Below are 18604 nucleotides of genomic sequence, written 5' to 3' on the forward strand. Positions count from 1 at the left end.
TGAGCCTTTTAGAAGCAGAGTGTTTTCTCATTAACACCAGAAAAGGATGTCAGAGAGATCAGAAGCACACGAAGTATTTGTCCCACCCGTGCTGGCTTTAAAGATGGAAAGGCCCACGTGGCAAGGAATGTGCTGGCCTCTAGAAGCTGAGAATGATTTCTGGCCAATAGCCAACAAGGAACAGGGACCTCAGTCCTGCAAGCACAAGGAACTGAATTCTGCCAACAACTGAAAGACCCTGGAAGTGGACTCTTCCCGGGGCCTCCCAATAAGAGCCCCACCAGCCACAGCCTTAACCATAACCTTCAGACATCCCCGGCCAAGAACCCAGTTAGCCAGGCTGGGTTTCTGACCCATGGGAACCATAAGATAATAAACAAGTGCTGTTTTGAACAGCTATGTTTGTGGTAATTTGTTACACAGCAATAGCAGACTGATACATGATCCTTTTGCTTCTTCAGGGAAGTGAAGTGAAGTGAAGTGAAGTTGCTCAGTCATGTCCGACTCTTTGTGACCCCATGGGCTGTAGCCCACCAGGATCCTCATTCCATGGGATTTTCCAGGCAAGAATACTGTAGTGGGTTGCCATTTCCTTCTCCAAAGGATCTTTCCAACTCAGGGATCGAACCTGGGTCTCCTGCTTTGCAGACAGACGCTTTACCATCTGAGCTACCAGGGAAGCTCTTCAGGGAAAGAGGAAATAAGTTCATGGTGAATCAAGCTGATTAGCAAAAGCAGTCTGATTTTCTTTTAAGTTATCAGTTGATAAAAAATACATCTAGTTGACATAAATAAATACTCATTGGGTAATTTTACTTTTTTTTGGCTGAGCTGTGTGGCATGTGGGGTCTTAGTTCCCTGATTAGGGATAGAACCCACGTCCCTGCAGAGGGAGCATTTAGTCTTAACTATTGGACCGCCAGGGGAGTCCCAGTCAGAGCTTTCATCAGTGACTAAACCAGTGAGGTCTGTCACCCTTTGCTTGAATTATGTCTGCTCAAAATGTGATGCTTGCTTCCCTGGCTCAAACAGGAAAGAATCTGACTGAAATGCAGGAAATGTGGGTTTGATTCCTGGTTTAGGAAGATCCCCTGGATAAGGGAATGGCTACCCACTGTAGTATTCTCACCTGGAGAATTCCATGGACAGAGGAGCCTGGTGGGCTACAGTCCATGGGCTTACAAAGAGTCGGACAAGACTGAGCAACTGACACTTTTACTTTTTCACTTTCAATGGGACGTTAGCCCATACACTTGAAAGCTATCTATAAGAATCACCCATAGGCAAAGAACTCTTCGTAAACCGTCAAAGCTGGAGATCTGTGGCTCAGGTTCCATGGACGTCATCCCCTAGAAGCCGGGAAATGACACAGCCTGCCATGTGCATGTTTTTACTGAGGAACCCTCTCAGCTGTGAGCTATGGATGGACAGCAAAATGATTGGGAATAAAAAAAAAAGTCTTCCGTGAAGGCCAGGTGAGGAGGCGTCACTCCTGAGGGCTGGGCGGCGTCACACGGCTGGAATCCTGGCAGTACCTACCACCAACACGTGTTCTAAGTCTACACACACATTGCTCGAAGCAATACAGAGATTCAGGCAGGATCTGTGCATGGGAGAAGTGTGAGCGGCCTGCCCAGACACCTGAGAACAGGCAGATGACAGGGGAAGGGGGCTCTCTCTTTGTGGGGACAGCCTGCCAGCTCAGGTGAGCAGGGATGTCTGGAATGGGGTGCCCAGCGCAGCCCCCCAGCAGCCCAGGCAGAGGCATTACTATGCAAGAGCAAAGCTCAGGCCTTGCTGGGCAGGGGGTCCAGCTGCCCTTCAGCATCCCAGCAATTCTGCCAGGCCTCACTGGGTCCAGAACCCCCACCCCTCATCTGCTCTCAGGCTGTATTCCCCAGAGAATGAATCTGGGAACTGGAGAGGGAGGCAGTAGAGAGATGAGATGCCAGCCTCTCCTTATGTGCTGGGTAACTTCCAGCCACCCCAGGGAAGTGATCTTCTTCCCAAAACTGCCCCAGGGCCCTTGAGGTGGGAACTGGATGTACAGCACGAAGGGACTTCTGCCCACCACCCCCTCCCCGGGCTTGATGACACATGGCAAGTCTTCTGCTGGGGACTCCAGCCTAGGACAGGCACCAGCTTCCTGGGGAGAATGGAGGAGATGAGGGCGAGGTGGCATAGGTCCTCTGCAGTCTGTTGGGTGTCCCTCCGGGGTGTCCCCAAGAGGGCTGGTTTTGGAAGCCCTGTCAGGTCATGTGACAGCAGTTTCCAGCCTGAGACGCATTGGCTGGCAGCAGCAGGAAGACAGTAACGGGCACACAACTATGAACCCGTGTGCCCAACAATCAGGACGTCGAGTATTTTTCCTTAAAAGCAAAAACTGAGCTGGGCACAGGGAGAGAGTGAACAGACCTTTGAGAAAAATTCCCTTTGTTGTTGAAGGACTCTGTACGGTACCTGCCTTTTCATCTGATAATAGAGTACTGAGCAAAGAGATACCCAACTCCCCTCATTTTACCAGCACAGCAAAAGCATAGTTTTAGCAACAGCAGTGCCATCGTTGGGTTGACAGAGAGCATATGTTCTTACACACATTTACTTCAGAATAGCCACATCAAAATGAAAATGTGTTTCCAACAGCCTAGCATGTGGCGTGCTTAAGTTTTAATTGGTGAGCATATGGCAAAAACTGGCGAGGGTGCCTCCGTGGGGCTCTATCACTGACGGGGAGACGGCTGCAGTTGGTTGCCATCAGCCTGTGTCTGCTCCCCATCCCCAGGAGACTGGCAGACAAAGTGGGAAGGATCCGTCATTTGACGGCTGTTTGGCTCCAGCCTACACACGCTGCACTGTCATGCATCCTTCCATTTTAAGCAGTGGCTCTGGCTCCTGATCAGCCAGGGACTTCAGGGACAAGTGAGGCAAGGGACATGCAAGCTCTAGAAAGCCACACGCTCTGGGGAATAAACAGTGTAATTTCATCCCGCTCTGCTCAGGCCTTACTTCCTGCAGTGGACATTTAAATGTGTGATCTGACTGTTGGGGTGCTCTCTTTCATCACTGCTGGGGAGACCATGGTCTCCAAAATTATATCCTGACCAGAACGCAGGCTCAGTGTCCATAAGGCCTCACTGCAAATCTGCGGTGTGTGACGCTGTTCTAGTGATGAACCAATTAAAGAACATTCATACATAGTCCAGTCAAGCCAAACCCCCAAAGACGGAGAAGGGAGGGGACAGCGAGAACACATCTGGGCTGCTCACTCCTGACCCCTTCTGCACAGAATACACCAGGGGACAGGTGTGTCCAGGACACAACACACACCCCTGCTTTCAGAGGGCTCACCACTGGGCTGGCAACAGGATGTAAAATCCCATCAGCAGGGTCATGGTGGTATGGGGCCAGGCAGCCAAGTGAGGGGCCTGGGAAACGAGTAAGAAGTCCCTGGACAAAATGCACAGATGAACAAGATGTCCCTCTTCAAGCTGCATTAATCAAGCCCAGGAACAACGAGGCACAAGTAACCTGGGGGCCAAGACTCTGCCTTCCTTTCACATCCAAGGGCCCCCAGTGTGGTCTTGGGACCAGTACCTGCTCAGAAAGTTCTCATGGACACTTAGGAAACACCCCAAAACTAGACACTGAATTCCACAACATTTCTGCTCCCCTTCGCTTTCCCTTTGTCTGCACCTTTATCACCAATGGAGAAGGCAATGGCAACACACTCCAGCGGTCTTGCCTGGAAAATCCCATGGACGGAGGAGCCTGGTAGGCTGCAGTCCATGGGGTCGCTAAGAGTCGGACACGACTGAGCAACTTCACTTTCACTTTTCACTTTCATGCATTGTAGAAGGAAATGGCAACCCGCTCCAGGGTTCTTGCCTGGAGAATCCCAGCGACAGAGGAGGCTAGTGGGCTGCCGTCTATGGGGTCGCACAGAGTCGGACACGACTGAAGCGACTTAGCAGCAGCAGCTATCACCAACAGTCCCCTCCATAAACACACAGCTGTTCCTTTGGAGTCACCGCCCCAAGCCACGCCAGCTGCTCTCCGAGCACACTGGGGGGAAGTACCATCCACACTGGCTGAGTCCCCAGGAAACAGGAGGACAACGCAGGCCTGCAGGGAAAGTTGTCAGAGAGCAAAGGCATTTGCCAATACCGAGGGATGAAAATTGCTCACAACGTTTCAGGGACACCCAACAATGGTGTCCGTGGTGAGAAGCACAGGACGCATCACACAGACCCAGCACTACAGACCCAGCTCTTGTTGTCACGGAGGTTTCAGAGATGCTAAGAGATCCCACACAACACCCATGAGTTCCGTACAGCAAAGGTGGGCAAACCCCACTGTCAGAGGACACAGGGAAAACCCCAGCCCCTCGGTTCCCACCAGACACAATAGAAAAATATTTATAAATGTGATGGATATTCTAAGAGCAAAGGCATGGTGCCCTGGGAGGGTCTGGCAAGGGTTTCTGGCAAAGCCTGGGAAGGGTCCTAAGACCCTGAGCTAAAATGGTACATAAGCACGGTCTTCAAGGGTGGAAAGGAACTAAAGAGGGACAACTGGGCATGAAAGTTCTGGGCAGAGGGAGAAGCATGTGCAGAGACCAAGATCACGGGGCAAGCAGGAGGAATGAAAGATGTCTGGGGTCAGGCGCTGGGGCAACAAGCCTCGAAGGTGAGTTAGGGACCTGGGACTTCACACTGCGTGGGGTGATGGGTGCTTAGGAAGAGACGGGCCATGTTCCACTTGACCCAAGAGAACTCCTGAGTATACCCACATCACAGACAAACCACAGTTCCCACGGGGACAGCTGAGATGGGCCAGTAGCTTCAGGGGGAGGCTCCTGGTCAGTGTTGGGTGAACTTTCAGGAAGAAAACCCTGCAGACAAAGAGGCTGAGGAGAAAGAGGTAAATGCCAGCCAGCGGGGCTCAAGAGGAGAAGAAAACGCATTAAGGGCATCATTGGAAGAACACACGGGCAAGGGATCCCCTGCGGGGGGGAGGGCAGTGTGTTCGCATCCAAGGCACGTGGGGGTATTGCAGGCCAGCGGCCTGAGCACAAACTGTCTACTAAACCCCCAACCGCTCTGTGGGGAGGGGTCTCTCACTGTTCTCAGAAAGCGAGGGTGGGAGGGAACAGCGAAGGCTCAGGTCCAGGTGCCAGACAACCCTTCTCCCCGCGGTGGGTGCAAGCTTGGAAATGAAATGAGGACATGGCAAGAAACGCTTGGCAACACAGAAGGCGTCCAGAACTGGGATCTGTCTTCCTGGACCACATCCTGAGACAGCAGACTGATGGGATCTTGGCATCGCGAGGACACGCTTAGCAAAGGCCAGAAAAATGTATTTGGCCGGAACCTGCACTGACCTGATTCAGAGAACTTTAAATTTTAAGTTTGGAGGTGGGGTAGTAGAAGGGAGGAGAAAGAAAAACAATTAAACCGTCTGAAGAGATATGGGGGATTTCCCTGGCAGTCCAGAGGTTAAGAATCTACCTTCCAATGCAAGAGATGCATGTTCGATCCCTGGTCAGGGAACTAAAACCCAACATGCTGTGGAGCATCTAAGCCCACATGCCACAGCGAAGATCCTGTGTGCTGCAACAAAGACCCGACTCAGCCAAACAGTTAAACCTCAGAAAGAGATATGGTAGGGGATAACGTGGGCTTCCCTGCTGGCTCAGGTGGTAAAGAATTCACCTGCAATGCAGGAGACCTGGGTTCGATCCCTGGGTCTGGAAGATCCCCTGGAGCATGGAATGGCAACCCACTCCAGTATTCTTGCCTGGAGAATCCCATGGACAGAGGAACCTGGTGGGCTATAGTCCACGGGGTCACAAAGAATTGGACACAACTGAGTCACACACACACACACACACAGCATAATTTATAGAATATGGAAGATACAATAGGAAGGCAGAGATCTACAGTATACTCAGAAGAAGTAACAAGGAACTGGGTTGCTGCCAGCCTGTGGGGAAGGACTCATAACTGAGCACGACCACTAAAAGGGAGTCTTTATCCAAAGGAAACAGATGTTACAGCAGAGAGGCTGGGAGCCAGGATGAAAACCATCAACCTGAGAACCACAGGGGAAGAGGGAAAACCTAACTGTGTCTGTTGAGAGAAGAGAAAAGGGTGCCCTATCTAATGACCGAGATGTCCTTGAACCAGATCACAAAACTGGGCAAGAGAAGAGGAACAAGTAGCTCTTGAGGATTTCAGGCAGCTCATCCCTGTTTCAAGTCAGCTAGGGCAGACATCAACTCAGGCTAGCTAGTTCTTTGCCCCGCACTAATTTCTCATCTGATCTTACCTGACCTCAGGCTCTGCTTGGCCTTAAGTGAATTAAAAACAAAAGTTACCGTCTACAGAGTGCCTTTGACACATAGGTGCTGTCCCAGGAAACAGGGGCATGTCACCCTATTTACTTCTCTTACCAACGACATGAAGATTAATGTCCCCATGTGAAAAATGAGGAATGGTGTTCAGAGAGGTTAAGTAACTCATCCAGGGCCACACAGCATGCTGGATATTCTTGGCCTGCTCCAAGACCCATTCTCTGTCCTGCTTTGTGCCCCGGGAGGCCGGCCTCTGTAGTGAGCAGCTCCTGCGTTTGCTTTCCCTCTCTTTCAGATGGGTCAGCCTTGGGAGGCACCTGCAAAGGCAGGAAGAAGGAGAGGCTGGCGTGTTTATGTCCCTGCTCTTTATGAGGGGCCAGTTGGGCAGAAGATGTCAGGCCAGCATTTCTGTCCTCAGGGCTCCCTTCCCAAGGCTACGGCTCTTACCCAGTTCGAGCTGTCCCCTTTAGTTTTTCCAGACCTGGAGGCAGAAACGGTGTTGGCAGTTCCCCACTGCTGCTTGTCTCTGGGCACTTCTGTGCGCGCTGAAGGTCCCACTCTGCACCTCTGCACAAGGTCCCTTCACGGCCTGCCCGTGGGCCCTTTGAGCATGCGTCACCTACTTCCAACATAACCTTACTGACGAGTGGAGCTGGGGTTTGACCTTGGATCGGCCTGATTGAAAAGCCTGGGCTGTTAATCATGATGTTACACTGTGTGGTGGGTGACTTAAGCCATAAAAGACAAGTACATAACCATTCCTGAAAAAAACAAAACAAAAAGTGGGCACGAACGTTCCAGCTCTGCTTTCATCAATGTCCCTGACAGCTGAGTCCAGAGTGTCCAACTGGAATCCCCTGTCATGCAATTTCTCTTTGAAGAGATAAACGGCTGGTAGAAAGATCTGAATTTAATAAGTCTTTGGGTGGCTTCAATTGATTTCAGTCTGTGTTGGTGTCTCGATGACTTTGCCAGGACTTGGCTTTCTGGCAGGTCTTATGAAACTGAGGCTTGGGCCAGCCAGTTCTATAATAGCTGCTCCAAATGGTGTAGATTCCAGGGACCTCCTCAGTTCAGAGCTAATAACTAACACCATGGACTTTAAACTTGTGGTTTAATCATATAAATGTGAAAAAGGTCCCAAGAGAAAATGCTCACAACTTTGAAAATTCTTTAGATTTTGCCTTTGGTGTTGGGCCAATTCTTTCTAAGCTGTTCACTCAGATTTACTCTGGAGCAGGATTTCTCAGACTCAGTACTCTGGATATTTGGGGTCAGATATGTCTTTGTTGTGGGGCGGGGGGCTGCAGCCTATCGTCATATGCATTGTCAGATATTCAGCAGCATTCCTGGCTTCTTCCCACTGGAGACCAATATCAGCTCCTCCCCAATTATGACAACCAAAAATATCTCCAGACACTACCAAATGTCCCCTGAGAGCAAAAATCACTCCTGGCTGAGAATCATTGCTCTGTAGGAACAGGTTCATTAGGATGGGCCCAAACTCAGTCCACTTCAGCTTATTCCAAAAAAGACACATATTACCTGCAAAATACCGAATCACTGGTCTAAAGAATTTGTATGCCTTTAAAATACAGCCCAGCTTTGTCCTCAAAATTAGAGCCAGAGTTTTCAAACAGGCTCGGGCCTAAAACACCTCTTAAGATGAAATCCATATATGTTCAAAATTACTTTCAAACGTCCTGTTGGAAGATACCACCTTGTAGATCCCACACCCGCCCTCAGAGTTCCGACAATCCGGTTTTCACTGCACTTCAGTGGAACGCTGTAAGAAGTCCTGGGCTGACAGTCATGGGCCACGTTCTCACCAACTACAGGTCCTTGAACTCTTAAGTCACACTGGGTGCAGCAAGCTGTTTAAACCACAAGAGAGACATGAGATTCAAGAATGGCTCAAGAGAAAAACACAGAGAGAGAGAACAAGACACCTTTCCACCATGAGGGTGGTTTGTTCCTGATGGAGTATAACATGTAGAGGTGGTTATGGTGGTAAGAGACTCACTGTAGGGACTGGATACCCAAGAATCTTGAGTGCCACCCAAGGTCTTAACTTCATGTTGTAGATGATGGAGAGTCACTAGCGGGTTTTAAAATCATGCTATAGACATGATTTCTTTTGGGGGGAGGGGGTTGGGCTATAAGAAGAACCTGGGGAGGTGAGGCATAGTAGAAGCTACAGAAATGGTCCAGATCAGAGATGGTTAAATTGGGACTGAGGCACTGATGATGGGGAGACAAGGGAGAGGGCTGATTTGAGGGGAAAGAGCACATCGACATTTGGTGACTGACTGGATGTGGGGGTAAGCATTAAGGGAGAAGTCAAAGTTACCTATTTGCTTCCAACTTAAATAAGGAGGCCAAGAGAAATGGTCTTAACCAGACAAGGACTAGGAGGTATGAGCAGATTTGCTAGTTTTATGGGGGAGAGATGAGGGACACCTCCCATCAAAATGCCCCTGACCGGTATTTGGTAAGTCTGAAGAGTCTAAGGAGTATTCAGATGGTGATGTCTAAGGAGGTTGGACACATGAGTCCTGAGCTCAGGAAGGCCACAGCTGGAGAGGCAGACATGGTGGATTTCAGCACTCAGTAGGTTGCGAAAAATCACAGATGGGCATGTGAAGGTACAAGAGGTGTGGCGTGAACACAGGGGGTTGCTGGAGAAGGAATACTGGAAAAATCTGACACTTAGGGGGCAGCTATAAGAAGAGTTGGTAAGGAGATCGAAACAAAATGAGGACAAAGGTTGAGACAAGACAATGAAAACACAAAGACAGAAGACGACAATGACATGAAAGCCCAATCACACGTTCGAGTCTAGAGAGTTCTAGAAGAAACAGACAGAGTTGCTTAACCTAGAAAGTCAACAAAAAGCTACTGGAACTTCCCAATGTATCTGGTGGAGGTGGCTTCTTTAGAAGATATCACAGCTTTGGAAAGCTCTAAAGATTTGTGGAACTCAAAAATGTCTTGAAAAAGCATCCTTTTATAGGGACTGGAAAACCAGAGTTTGATTATCCTGCCTCACTGCTGGTGTTGTATCATTTTGTACAAATGCCTTGTGGGAGTGGGTGGGGGAAGGCAGGGGTATGGGGAAGGAGGGGCGCTGGGGGGAAAATAGGGGAGGTGGAGATGGCAGAGGAGAGAGCGAGGTCCTGAGCACAGATAAGGATATGAGAAGAAACCTGAGAGTTATTCTTCTTTGCTGTATCACACTGACTGAAGAAGCTCCCCAGCCCCCAACCCGGGGAGGCCTTCTGACTGTGCCTGGAAACACTTACCCAAGGCTTTCCCCTGGGATGAAAGGCACTCCTGTCTCTCCGGATGCCCTGGAGCACCTCCAGACACACACAGCACCTGCTCCAGACTGGGTTTTACAGCTCCTGATACTCCTTCTTCTTGTCAAATAAGAGCAAACAAGCCAACAGCTGTTTCAAACTTGGATTTTTTTGTTTACATTAAACAGTTTTTAGAATGAAAATTTGATGATAAAGGTTGGTTAAAAATCACTATAACCCCAACCTTAGAAACAAGTCTCCATGGGTCTCTCATTTCTGGAGTCTTACAAGCAAAGCCACCCATAGCCTTGATTCTGGACCATCCTACTAAGGAGGTATGCATAGAAAACAGCCTTGTAAGACTGAGACGGTCTCCCTCTGGAGCCAACCACTGCTTGGTTTATTGCCCACTGTGAGCAAGTTCACGCCTCCCTCTGGGACAAAGGGAAGATGAGCTTCCTGCCCAATAAAGACTTGAGGTCCTTAAACTCAGGGTTCCACTCAGTGTGTGTGCAGGTGTCACGTGGGCTTATTCACATCACCTTGTGGAAACTGGGACTTGCAGAAATGGCACAAATGCTGATATCTTGGCTACTACTATCGCTGTGAGTAATAAAGTCCTTTGTTTCTGACCCAGGAGTTTCGTGTCTTCTGCCAACATCCATGAGATCATGGCGGGCTAACTTACTAGCTTTTAAGTAGGGTGAAGTCTCAGACCTTTGGCAGATGTTGACGCCTATTTGTCATCTATGAAATGATCATGGCACTCATATAATATCCTGCTTTAACAAAGGTCCCAGTGCCACTCTGTGCCTTATCTTTACTTAAGTAAACTTCAGCAGGATTTATACTTTGCTTCAAAAAAACTCAGGACTATTTAATGTTTTATAAAATGGTACAAGAAGACACACTGCAGGCAACTGTCATTCTCTGTAAGAGGAAAAATGGGAAAGTATTGTCTGTTCCTTTTTTTAGAAACAGAGAAATGGCAAGCAGAAAACTCCCGTGATTCACAAAGGCTCCCGAAAGTTCCCCAGCAGGCATAGCAGGCAGGGCCCTGGCCTTGCCCTTGGGTTGAGTCCCGGAGAGATTCTGTCTCATTGATCAAATGGCATTAAGTAGCAGCAGTCAGGTGAGGTGGGGCAGCCCTGAGTCACAGAACCACCAGGAATCTAGTTTCCTGCCAACTCACGAAATCCTGAACTGGAGGTGTCCAGAAGCTTTATGCAAGAGAACCAGCATGCATTAGGCTGATGATGGATAATATTCCATCACTTCTGTGCCAGCTGGAAACAGGATGCCAGATGTTTCTGATCTCTACCCTGCGGACAGGGTCACCTAGGAGAGCACCTTTTTGCCTGAAGAACACTGAAAACATGTTACCCAATGAAGGTAACAAAGATGCTCAGTCAGTGACTGGTAACGATGACAACAGCCATGATGAATGAAAATGATGAAAAATGATGCCTCACTGAAACAAATCAAACATTTCATGCCATTACTGTATGTCTATATTTTATTTACAGGTTTGAAGATCAGGAGACTAGAAGAATTATCATATTCACCAGTACCGTAAATGCTTAGGGGCTTCCCAGATAGCTCAACCGGTAAAGAATCCACCTGCAATGCAGGAGACCCTGGTTCTATTCCTGGGTCAGGAAGTTCCCCTGAAGAAAGGATAGGCTGCCCACTCCAGTATTCTTGGGCTTCCCTGGTGGCTCAGCTGGTAAAGAATCCGCCTGCAAGGTGGGAGACCTAGGTTCTATTCTTGGCTTAGAGAAAATATTAGTTTACCATGCCCATAATTTCTGTAAGTGCCTCCAGCTGAGTGCTGGTGAATAGGCCATGACCACATAAGCCACATTTTATTACTCCAGCGCCAAAGAGTAAGAAATTTGAATATATGTAGGAATCAATTACAGGAAGAAAAAAAATCACACTGTTGAACATATTTTTCCTTGACATAGAATTAATAGAGTATGATAAATTTCTAAATGCATCTCTAACATGCTAGCTCTGTGTGGAATATAAAGGGTACCGAGCTCAAAATAAGAAATATAATCTAGCCATTATTGTGTTTTCATGGCTATATTAATGAGTGAATCACCTTATCAACTCTTGACAGCATCTTCCATCTCCTAGGAAATGGTCATTTCTCTCATTTAACCTCAGGAGGGACTCAGGTATTTGAGCCAGGGAGCCTAGGAAGAACACAATTCTAGCCTCCAAGGAAGGAAGTTCAACCCTGAGACATCCTGCAGGGACCACCGTCAATACCTGGTTTCGAGATCAGCGATTTTCTCCACTTTGTTTCCATGAAATAGGTTACCTAGATCTGACACCCACTGGCATAATAGTTTACCTTGCTGCATTGACTTCACTGTGGGCCCATAGATTATCCTTTTTTTTGACCATATTAAGTGGCTTGCAGGATCTTAGTTCTCCAAACAGGGATTGAGCCCCGGGCCCTTGGAAGTAAAGTGCAGAGTCCTAAACACTGGACTGCCAGGGAGTTCCTAGATTATCATTGTTTTCAATCCTCAGAGTAATTTCCTTAAAGCCACATCGAAAAACTCCATTCCAAAAGAACACTGCACCTTTTCTCTACCTAGTGAGAAAAACTTATTTGTTTCCAGAGTCATCTGTGAATGCTTTAAAATAACAGGAAATACATTTATTGGATAGATATTCTGACGGATACCATGAGGGCTCAGTGAAAATAAGGAAAGCATAATTAAAGCAATGGGACTTCCCTGGTGGTCCAGGGGATAAGACTCCGCCTACCAATGCAGGGGACACAGGTTCAAACCCTGGCCCAGGGAAGATCCCATATGCCTTGGAAAAACTGGGCCTGTGTACCACGACTACGGAGCCTGTGCTTTGAAGCCTGGGAACCACAACTACTGAAGCCCTGGGCCCTAGAGCCTGTGCTCCACCACAAAAGAAGCACTGCAGTGAGAAGCCCTTGCATTGCAACGAAGAGAAGCGCCCCCTCTGCGCAACTAAAGAAAGCCATCTCTGCAGCAGTGAAGACCCAGTGCAGCCAATAAATAAATAAAATTTTAAAAAACAATTAAAGCAATGGATGAAGAGAGAGGTCCTTCCTCGGTTACCTAAACTGGAGGCTCACTGTCTCCATTAATGAGAGCACAGCGCAAATGAGAGCACATGAATGGGTTTGGACCTGGCAGTTTTACCCAAAGGAAAAAAATTCAGATCACACCAGTTTTAGGCACCACTGGGACAAACACCTGCTATGAGCCACAAGAGGGCCAGATGGAAAAATAATTGACGCACACAATGACTTGATGGTAGGAGTAGTGGCATGATTTACACAAAAGTTACAGCAGATTTAGCTGGGAAGGTTTTTGGCTGAAAGATCTCACTAGACGCCACATAATGCTACAGGTATTTTACCATTAACTCTTCCCTCTCGTAAATATTTTTTGTAAGGGAAAAGGGAGAGAAAGCTTTAATGTTTTCACATATTCTGTTATCAAAAGTTCTCCAGAATTCAAGTAAGAACTCACAAAGTGACCTTTAACCCTAAGGTATATATAATTCAGGGATAAATATTTGCTGTTCCTTTTTTTTTGTAAATATAATTCTGAAATGTAGGCCACAATTTTGATAGATACTGGGGAGAGGGTCAGCGAGGGGATGGCATGGGATTCTTGGGAGCATCACCACAAATAGCATGACACAATGAATGGCTGGGTTGGGAGCGAAAACAGTGATTTTTACTCCCAGCATGGCACCAGCAAGATCTGAAGCACATCCCCATCTATCCGAGCCTCCGTGAAGTATGGATAAGAGCATCTCCCTTCCTTACTGAGATGTACCACAAAGGATTAAAGAGCAGCATTTGGAAGGAAGCAGCTAAGTGCTACAGAAATGTGAAATGAATTATTAGCACATGACCCCACAAGGATAAAGAATGAAAAAGCGAGTCAACCCCTGGCACGTTTGGACCGTGTGCCAGGTGTTTGGTGCAGGACAAACATCTGGATGTGTGATTATATATTTTATACTTCTCCCAGCTGTTGGAATATTCTAAATATTAGGGATCAGCAAAAAATTACTCTGAGCATTTGAAGATGGGGACCTGGTGGAAAGATGAGACCATTGACCGGGAGCTAGAATGCTTCCAAGAATGGTAACAGACCAGGCTGAGAAAAACCTTTATGTCACATTTACTTTGTGTTCTGGTCCAAAGGCTCCAAATCAGAAAGATGCTTCATCAGTTCTCTTGAGAGCATCCTCTTAGAGCCTTTCTTCTTCTACACTTAGAATTTCCAGTTGAATAACTTGGTTATGTACTAGGACAAGGATGTTAGAATACTTTGATGGTTCCAACTGATTTGATGGATGACAATAACTTAATATATGATGGAAGTGTTTCTAGACTCTATAAGAGCCGCTGCTTCTCCCCTGTCCCTAAGGAAAAAGGAAACACCAATGCTATTTTGTTCATTTGTAACTGTGTCTAAATTCAAGTCCAATATTCCTTTTTCTGATGTAGATAACCACTTAGGGTGTGATTTCAGTCAAACATTTTCTTAGTCTCTGTTTACCCCTTCTCTGAAGAGGAAAATTACATTTGCTATTTATCTTTCTGAAAGCATACTGAAATAACTTTCCACAAATGCTTATTATGTACATACAAAATATTTCCTGTGTTCTGAGTAAAGTTTAAAATACTCTCTTTTTAATTGGATAGGATGGCTTCAAGTTTGACTGACACTGGACAAAATACTTGGGGAACTGTCTTGGTTTTGCCACAGACATCAAATAGATTAAAAATCTCGAGGACAAACAGTATTTATATATACTGACAATTCCTTCTTAGCTTGGGGCCATTCTGTACATCATAGTTTGGACAAAATCCTTCTGTAAAGTGCTAGAGATAACAACTCTTAGAGTTAAAAGTACCCAGATTAAGTCCTGAACCACAGCTTGCAGGGGGAGTATTTTTTATATGGCCTCTGGAAATACCACCATTTAGATAGAACAGTGATATCAGGCCGAGTTTGGAAAGCACACTGCTGTTACAGAGAAATCTGTTTTCCTGATTCCCGGAGTCTTAACATTTTAAGACCGAAATTACTCATCTAGGACTGAGCCATCTGCCCAGGACAATCTTCCATGGTTCTGGGACCAGGAGTAACAGGACATGATGGGGAGCTGGGACGGAACCAGCCTGCTCCAGGAGATTGAGTCCCGAGGCTCAGAGAGCCAGCAAAGAACTGGACAGACAAGATGGTTCAGTTACAGCCAGTTCTGCTGAGGTCATGGAGTCCTGCCTTGTTTAAATTAGACTTTACGCCATATTTAGTCAACCCTCCTAGAGTTAAAAGTTTAGTGTCTCCGTTGTCTTCAGTTGGCTAAGCCTACAGCAGGCTGCAAGCCATAACACTCGATTAAACCAAACAGTGCTGGCTGCAGGGTTAGTCAACACGCAGCGTTAGGCGCCTGTACCTGAGAACCATCCTCTCTGACAACGTGAAAGAAAACGGACCCACAATTTGCAGAGCCATCAGGAAAACTGCTGATGCTCCAAGGCTGCAGTGTACGATGGCACTGTTTTTCTCCAAATAAAGCTAAGACGACAGACAATTTCTCCAGGGAGAGCCTGTCTGTCTGCATCTAACACAAGCATCTACCCCCACCCCCATACCACAGGCCAGTCATCTTTACGATCTTCTTTTTATTTCTTCTTCAATATTTTACTTCTGTTTGCATGAGGTCCATGTTTCTTTGTTTGCTCTGATTAATTTTATCCTTTATCAGTGTAACTTAAACCAAACCGACAATTCCTACCGGAGGAGCACTTAAAAGGGGTCACCCTATTGGGCAGATCCAATAAATAAAGAACATGCAAATGACAGAGGAATAAATTAATCCTAGCTTATTATCCTGTGAACTAGGATTAAGTGTCAAAGTGAGCCTTAGTTTTGGCATTCTCCCTTTCCAGTGATCATACACTGACAAGCTTTATAAATAATTTTGCTGGAGTAAGTGGCTCTGCAAACCCCTTGTTATTAGTGACAGCTCAGGTCACAGCCACCCCCGAAGCTTCCCATTAGCTGCCTCTCAGTATGAGTTTGCATGTTGGGATGGTTCCTGCTGCCCAGAAGCCTGTCTGATGTTAATTACCCCATCAGTTCCCCTCTACTCTCCCTTCACTCACCTTGGGGATGCTGAGGCGTTCCCGGGGAGGAGGATGATACCGTGGGAACCTCCTGCGAGTCTAGAGATGAAGGGCTACGACCCAGGGGGGCGGGGGAGGCGGGGGCTGCCGGTGAGGTCAGGTCCAAGAAGAGGTCAGCTCTGCCCCGGCTCGCACTCCGACTTCTCAGTTCCTTCTCATGCGCCTCAGCTGCCAACTGCTCCAAGTATTTGTATCTGAAAGTTAAATTCCAAAGGGTTTCCGTAAAAAGAAAGAGGAGCCCGTGGCTGGTGCTTGTTTATGGATGAAACACCTGCAGACTGAGCTGGTTTCCTGATGCACACAGCACAGCGCAGGGCTGGCTGGAGGGCCCGTCTGCCAAAAACACCCAGCAACGCCAAGATGCTAATGATTAAAAATCCTGCATCATTCATAACCAAACAAATTGGGGGAAGTGGTAACATCACAGTCTCCAGATACCAGATCACTGCTGCAGAATCCTAGTTTGCTCTTTTAGGAAACATTTGTGCAAACAAGCCAAACAGCAGTAATGACCATCAAAAAGCCCCAACAGTGACAGCTGAAAACCACACACCCTCAGAGCTCACAGCTGTGAAAGGGGAGGGTGCCCTGGTGCAGCAGAGAGGAACAATGCCCCAAAATACCAAAAGGTTGTTGGATGAAGCCCTCCCCGGATTTCTGAACCTGCTTCAATGCTAGCAGCAATGTGACTGGAATTCACTTTGTTCTCTCGGTGTCGACCATGGAAAGTTTTTTATATTCTAAAATATTTCTGAGTAGGACTCAGACATCCAATAGCTTGGCCCTGACGTCACATATAGTTTATTCATCAAAGTCAGTTTAAAAGAACAAAGATACATCTGTTTTGCATTTCAGGCAGGCAGAACCCACTAACTGTTTATTAAGACCAGCTACCAATCATATTCCTCATAGAGCGCTTTATAGATCAGACCAAAATAACTCTGAAATATGTGCCTCTTCCAGATGTCTGCTAATTTTACCCGCCATTATTTGTTCAGGAATAAATTCATGAACTCAGCTGTAGCAGGTTTTTGACTATCATGTGTGTGCATGCTAAGTCGCTTCAGTGGTGTCCAACTCTTTTGCAACCCTATGGACTCTAGCCCACCAGACTCCTCCGTCCACGGGATTCTCCAGGCAAGAATACTGGAGTGGGTTGCCATGCCCAACTTCAGGGAATCTTCCCGACCTAGGGATCAAACCCACGTCTCCAATGTCTCCTGTACTGGCAGGCAGGTTCTTTATCACTAGCGCCACGTGGGAAACCTCTTTTGACTATCATACCCACAACAAAACTTTGCAAATGCTTATTCCAGACCCTCACTCACATCCATCCGAATTCACTGCTTCAGTTACTCCCCAAGGGCAAGCCCCCGGCCCTAGACCCTGTAGCCCCCACCCAGACATTGCATACACGGCACTCTTACTTCAGCTGGATAAGAAAGGCAGAGCACACAAATTGAACCTTTGAAAAGAATGCCTTTAGAAAGCACACATTTCTTCATCCATCCTTCAGGGGGCGTGGCTCCCAGGTCTGCAGTCATCACAGCTCTCCCCGCCAGGCCCCGGGACGGGCTCGCACGCGCATCTCCCCCAGGGGGGCCTGTCTTGACCACCACAGCTGGAAGTGATCTTGCCCTTGCCTCTGAACTCATGTTGGATATGTAACCCATTCAACTCAGATGGCATTTTACATTTACTGCCTGGCATATTTAGTCATCTTTTCACATGTGTATGTCTGTTTTCAACAAGCAGATAATAGGACTTTTTGAGAACAGGAAGATTACCATCCTCAGTTCTTTCCCTGGGCGCTGTGCATTCATGGGCTGAAGGGAAGCAGGCAAAGAACCCACCAGGAGCAGCCCACCTGTTCTCGTCTCCCTGTGGCCCAGGGCGCCAGAGGGCAGGGCCACCCAATTTCACTTTCTTGGGGAGTGAGTTTACTTTCCTGGTGACTCTCTGGTAAAACGCATGAAGTGGATCTGCATTTACAAATGTCTGCCTCATGGTTAACAGGGTGAAACTTGACCCAGAAAGAAAGCTTTAGAAACTCTGGACTTTCCTTGCCAACAACGTCATCTCTCAAAAAGTAGGAAAGGTACCAAAAGGAGATATGTCTGAAGTTAATGTAGATGGGCCCAAAAAAAAAACTACCAGGTGGTGGAAGTGACAGGAATGGTGGAAGACAGTGGTCTTGAGGGCAAGTGTTGGGGCCTGTATTTTATTATAAAAGGTCCGGGGGCAAATGGAAGGCCAGGAAGGCTGGGAGGCCAGGAGGAGATCACACCGCGGGCACAGGTGTCCCCATGTGGAGTCCAAGCCTTCTGCGACAAGGGCAGGGGGCAGGAGGAATCCAGGGCAAACAAGAGGGTCTGGACATGTCCCAGAGATGGGGATCCTAGAGGAGGGAAGTGATGCTCTAGCAAAATCAGGGAGAGAAGTAACGAAGCCCCACACAGAAGGCTTCAGGCCAGGAGGACAACCCATCACCAGCCTCCATCTCAGCCAGCTGTACCCTGGCCTCTCTGGTCTGCTCCCTGTGGGCAGCCAGGCTGGCAGGTATGTGCTGGCAGCCAGGCTGGCAGGTATGTGCTGGCAGCCAAAGGGTTCACCCCATTTTCAGGGGGGACCCCAGGGGTCCAGGGTCTGGGTAGACTTCTCAAAGACTATTCCTGTGCACCTCTCGGCTCACTGATGTCACCCTTGAGGATCCCTGAGAGGGGCGGAGGGGAAGAGTCAGGG

General features: G+C 47.7%; 1 protein-coding gene across 9 annotated transcripts in view; it reads right to left on the minus strand.

Annotated features, from left to right (window-relative positions):
• The window catches only part of FHOD3 (formin homology 2 domain containing 3), a 502620-nt gene that overhangs the window by 79097 nt on the left and 404919 nt on the right, over nucleotides 1-18604 (minus strand). For all 9 annotated transcript variants that reach the window (XM_043888946.1, XM_043888942.1, XM_043888941.1 and 6 more), the window contains one exon: nucleotides 15842-16056. In XM_043888946.1, coding sequence (XP_043744881.1) covers nucleotides 15842-16056 — 215 coding nt within the window. The remainder of the gene's footprint in view (nucleotides 1-15841; nucleotides 16057-18604) is intronic.

The sequence above is a fragment of the Cervus elaphus genome, chromosome 27, assembly GCF_910594005.1.
Source record: "Cervus elaphus chromosome 27, mCerEla1.1, whole genome shotgun sequence".
Classification (NCBI taxonomy): domain Eukaryota; kingdom Metazoa; phylum Chordata; class Mammalia; order Artiodactyla; family Cervidae; genus Cervus; species Cervus elaphus.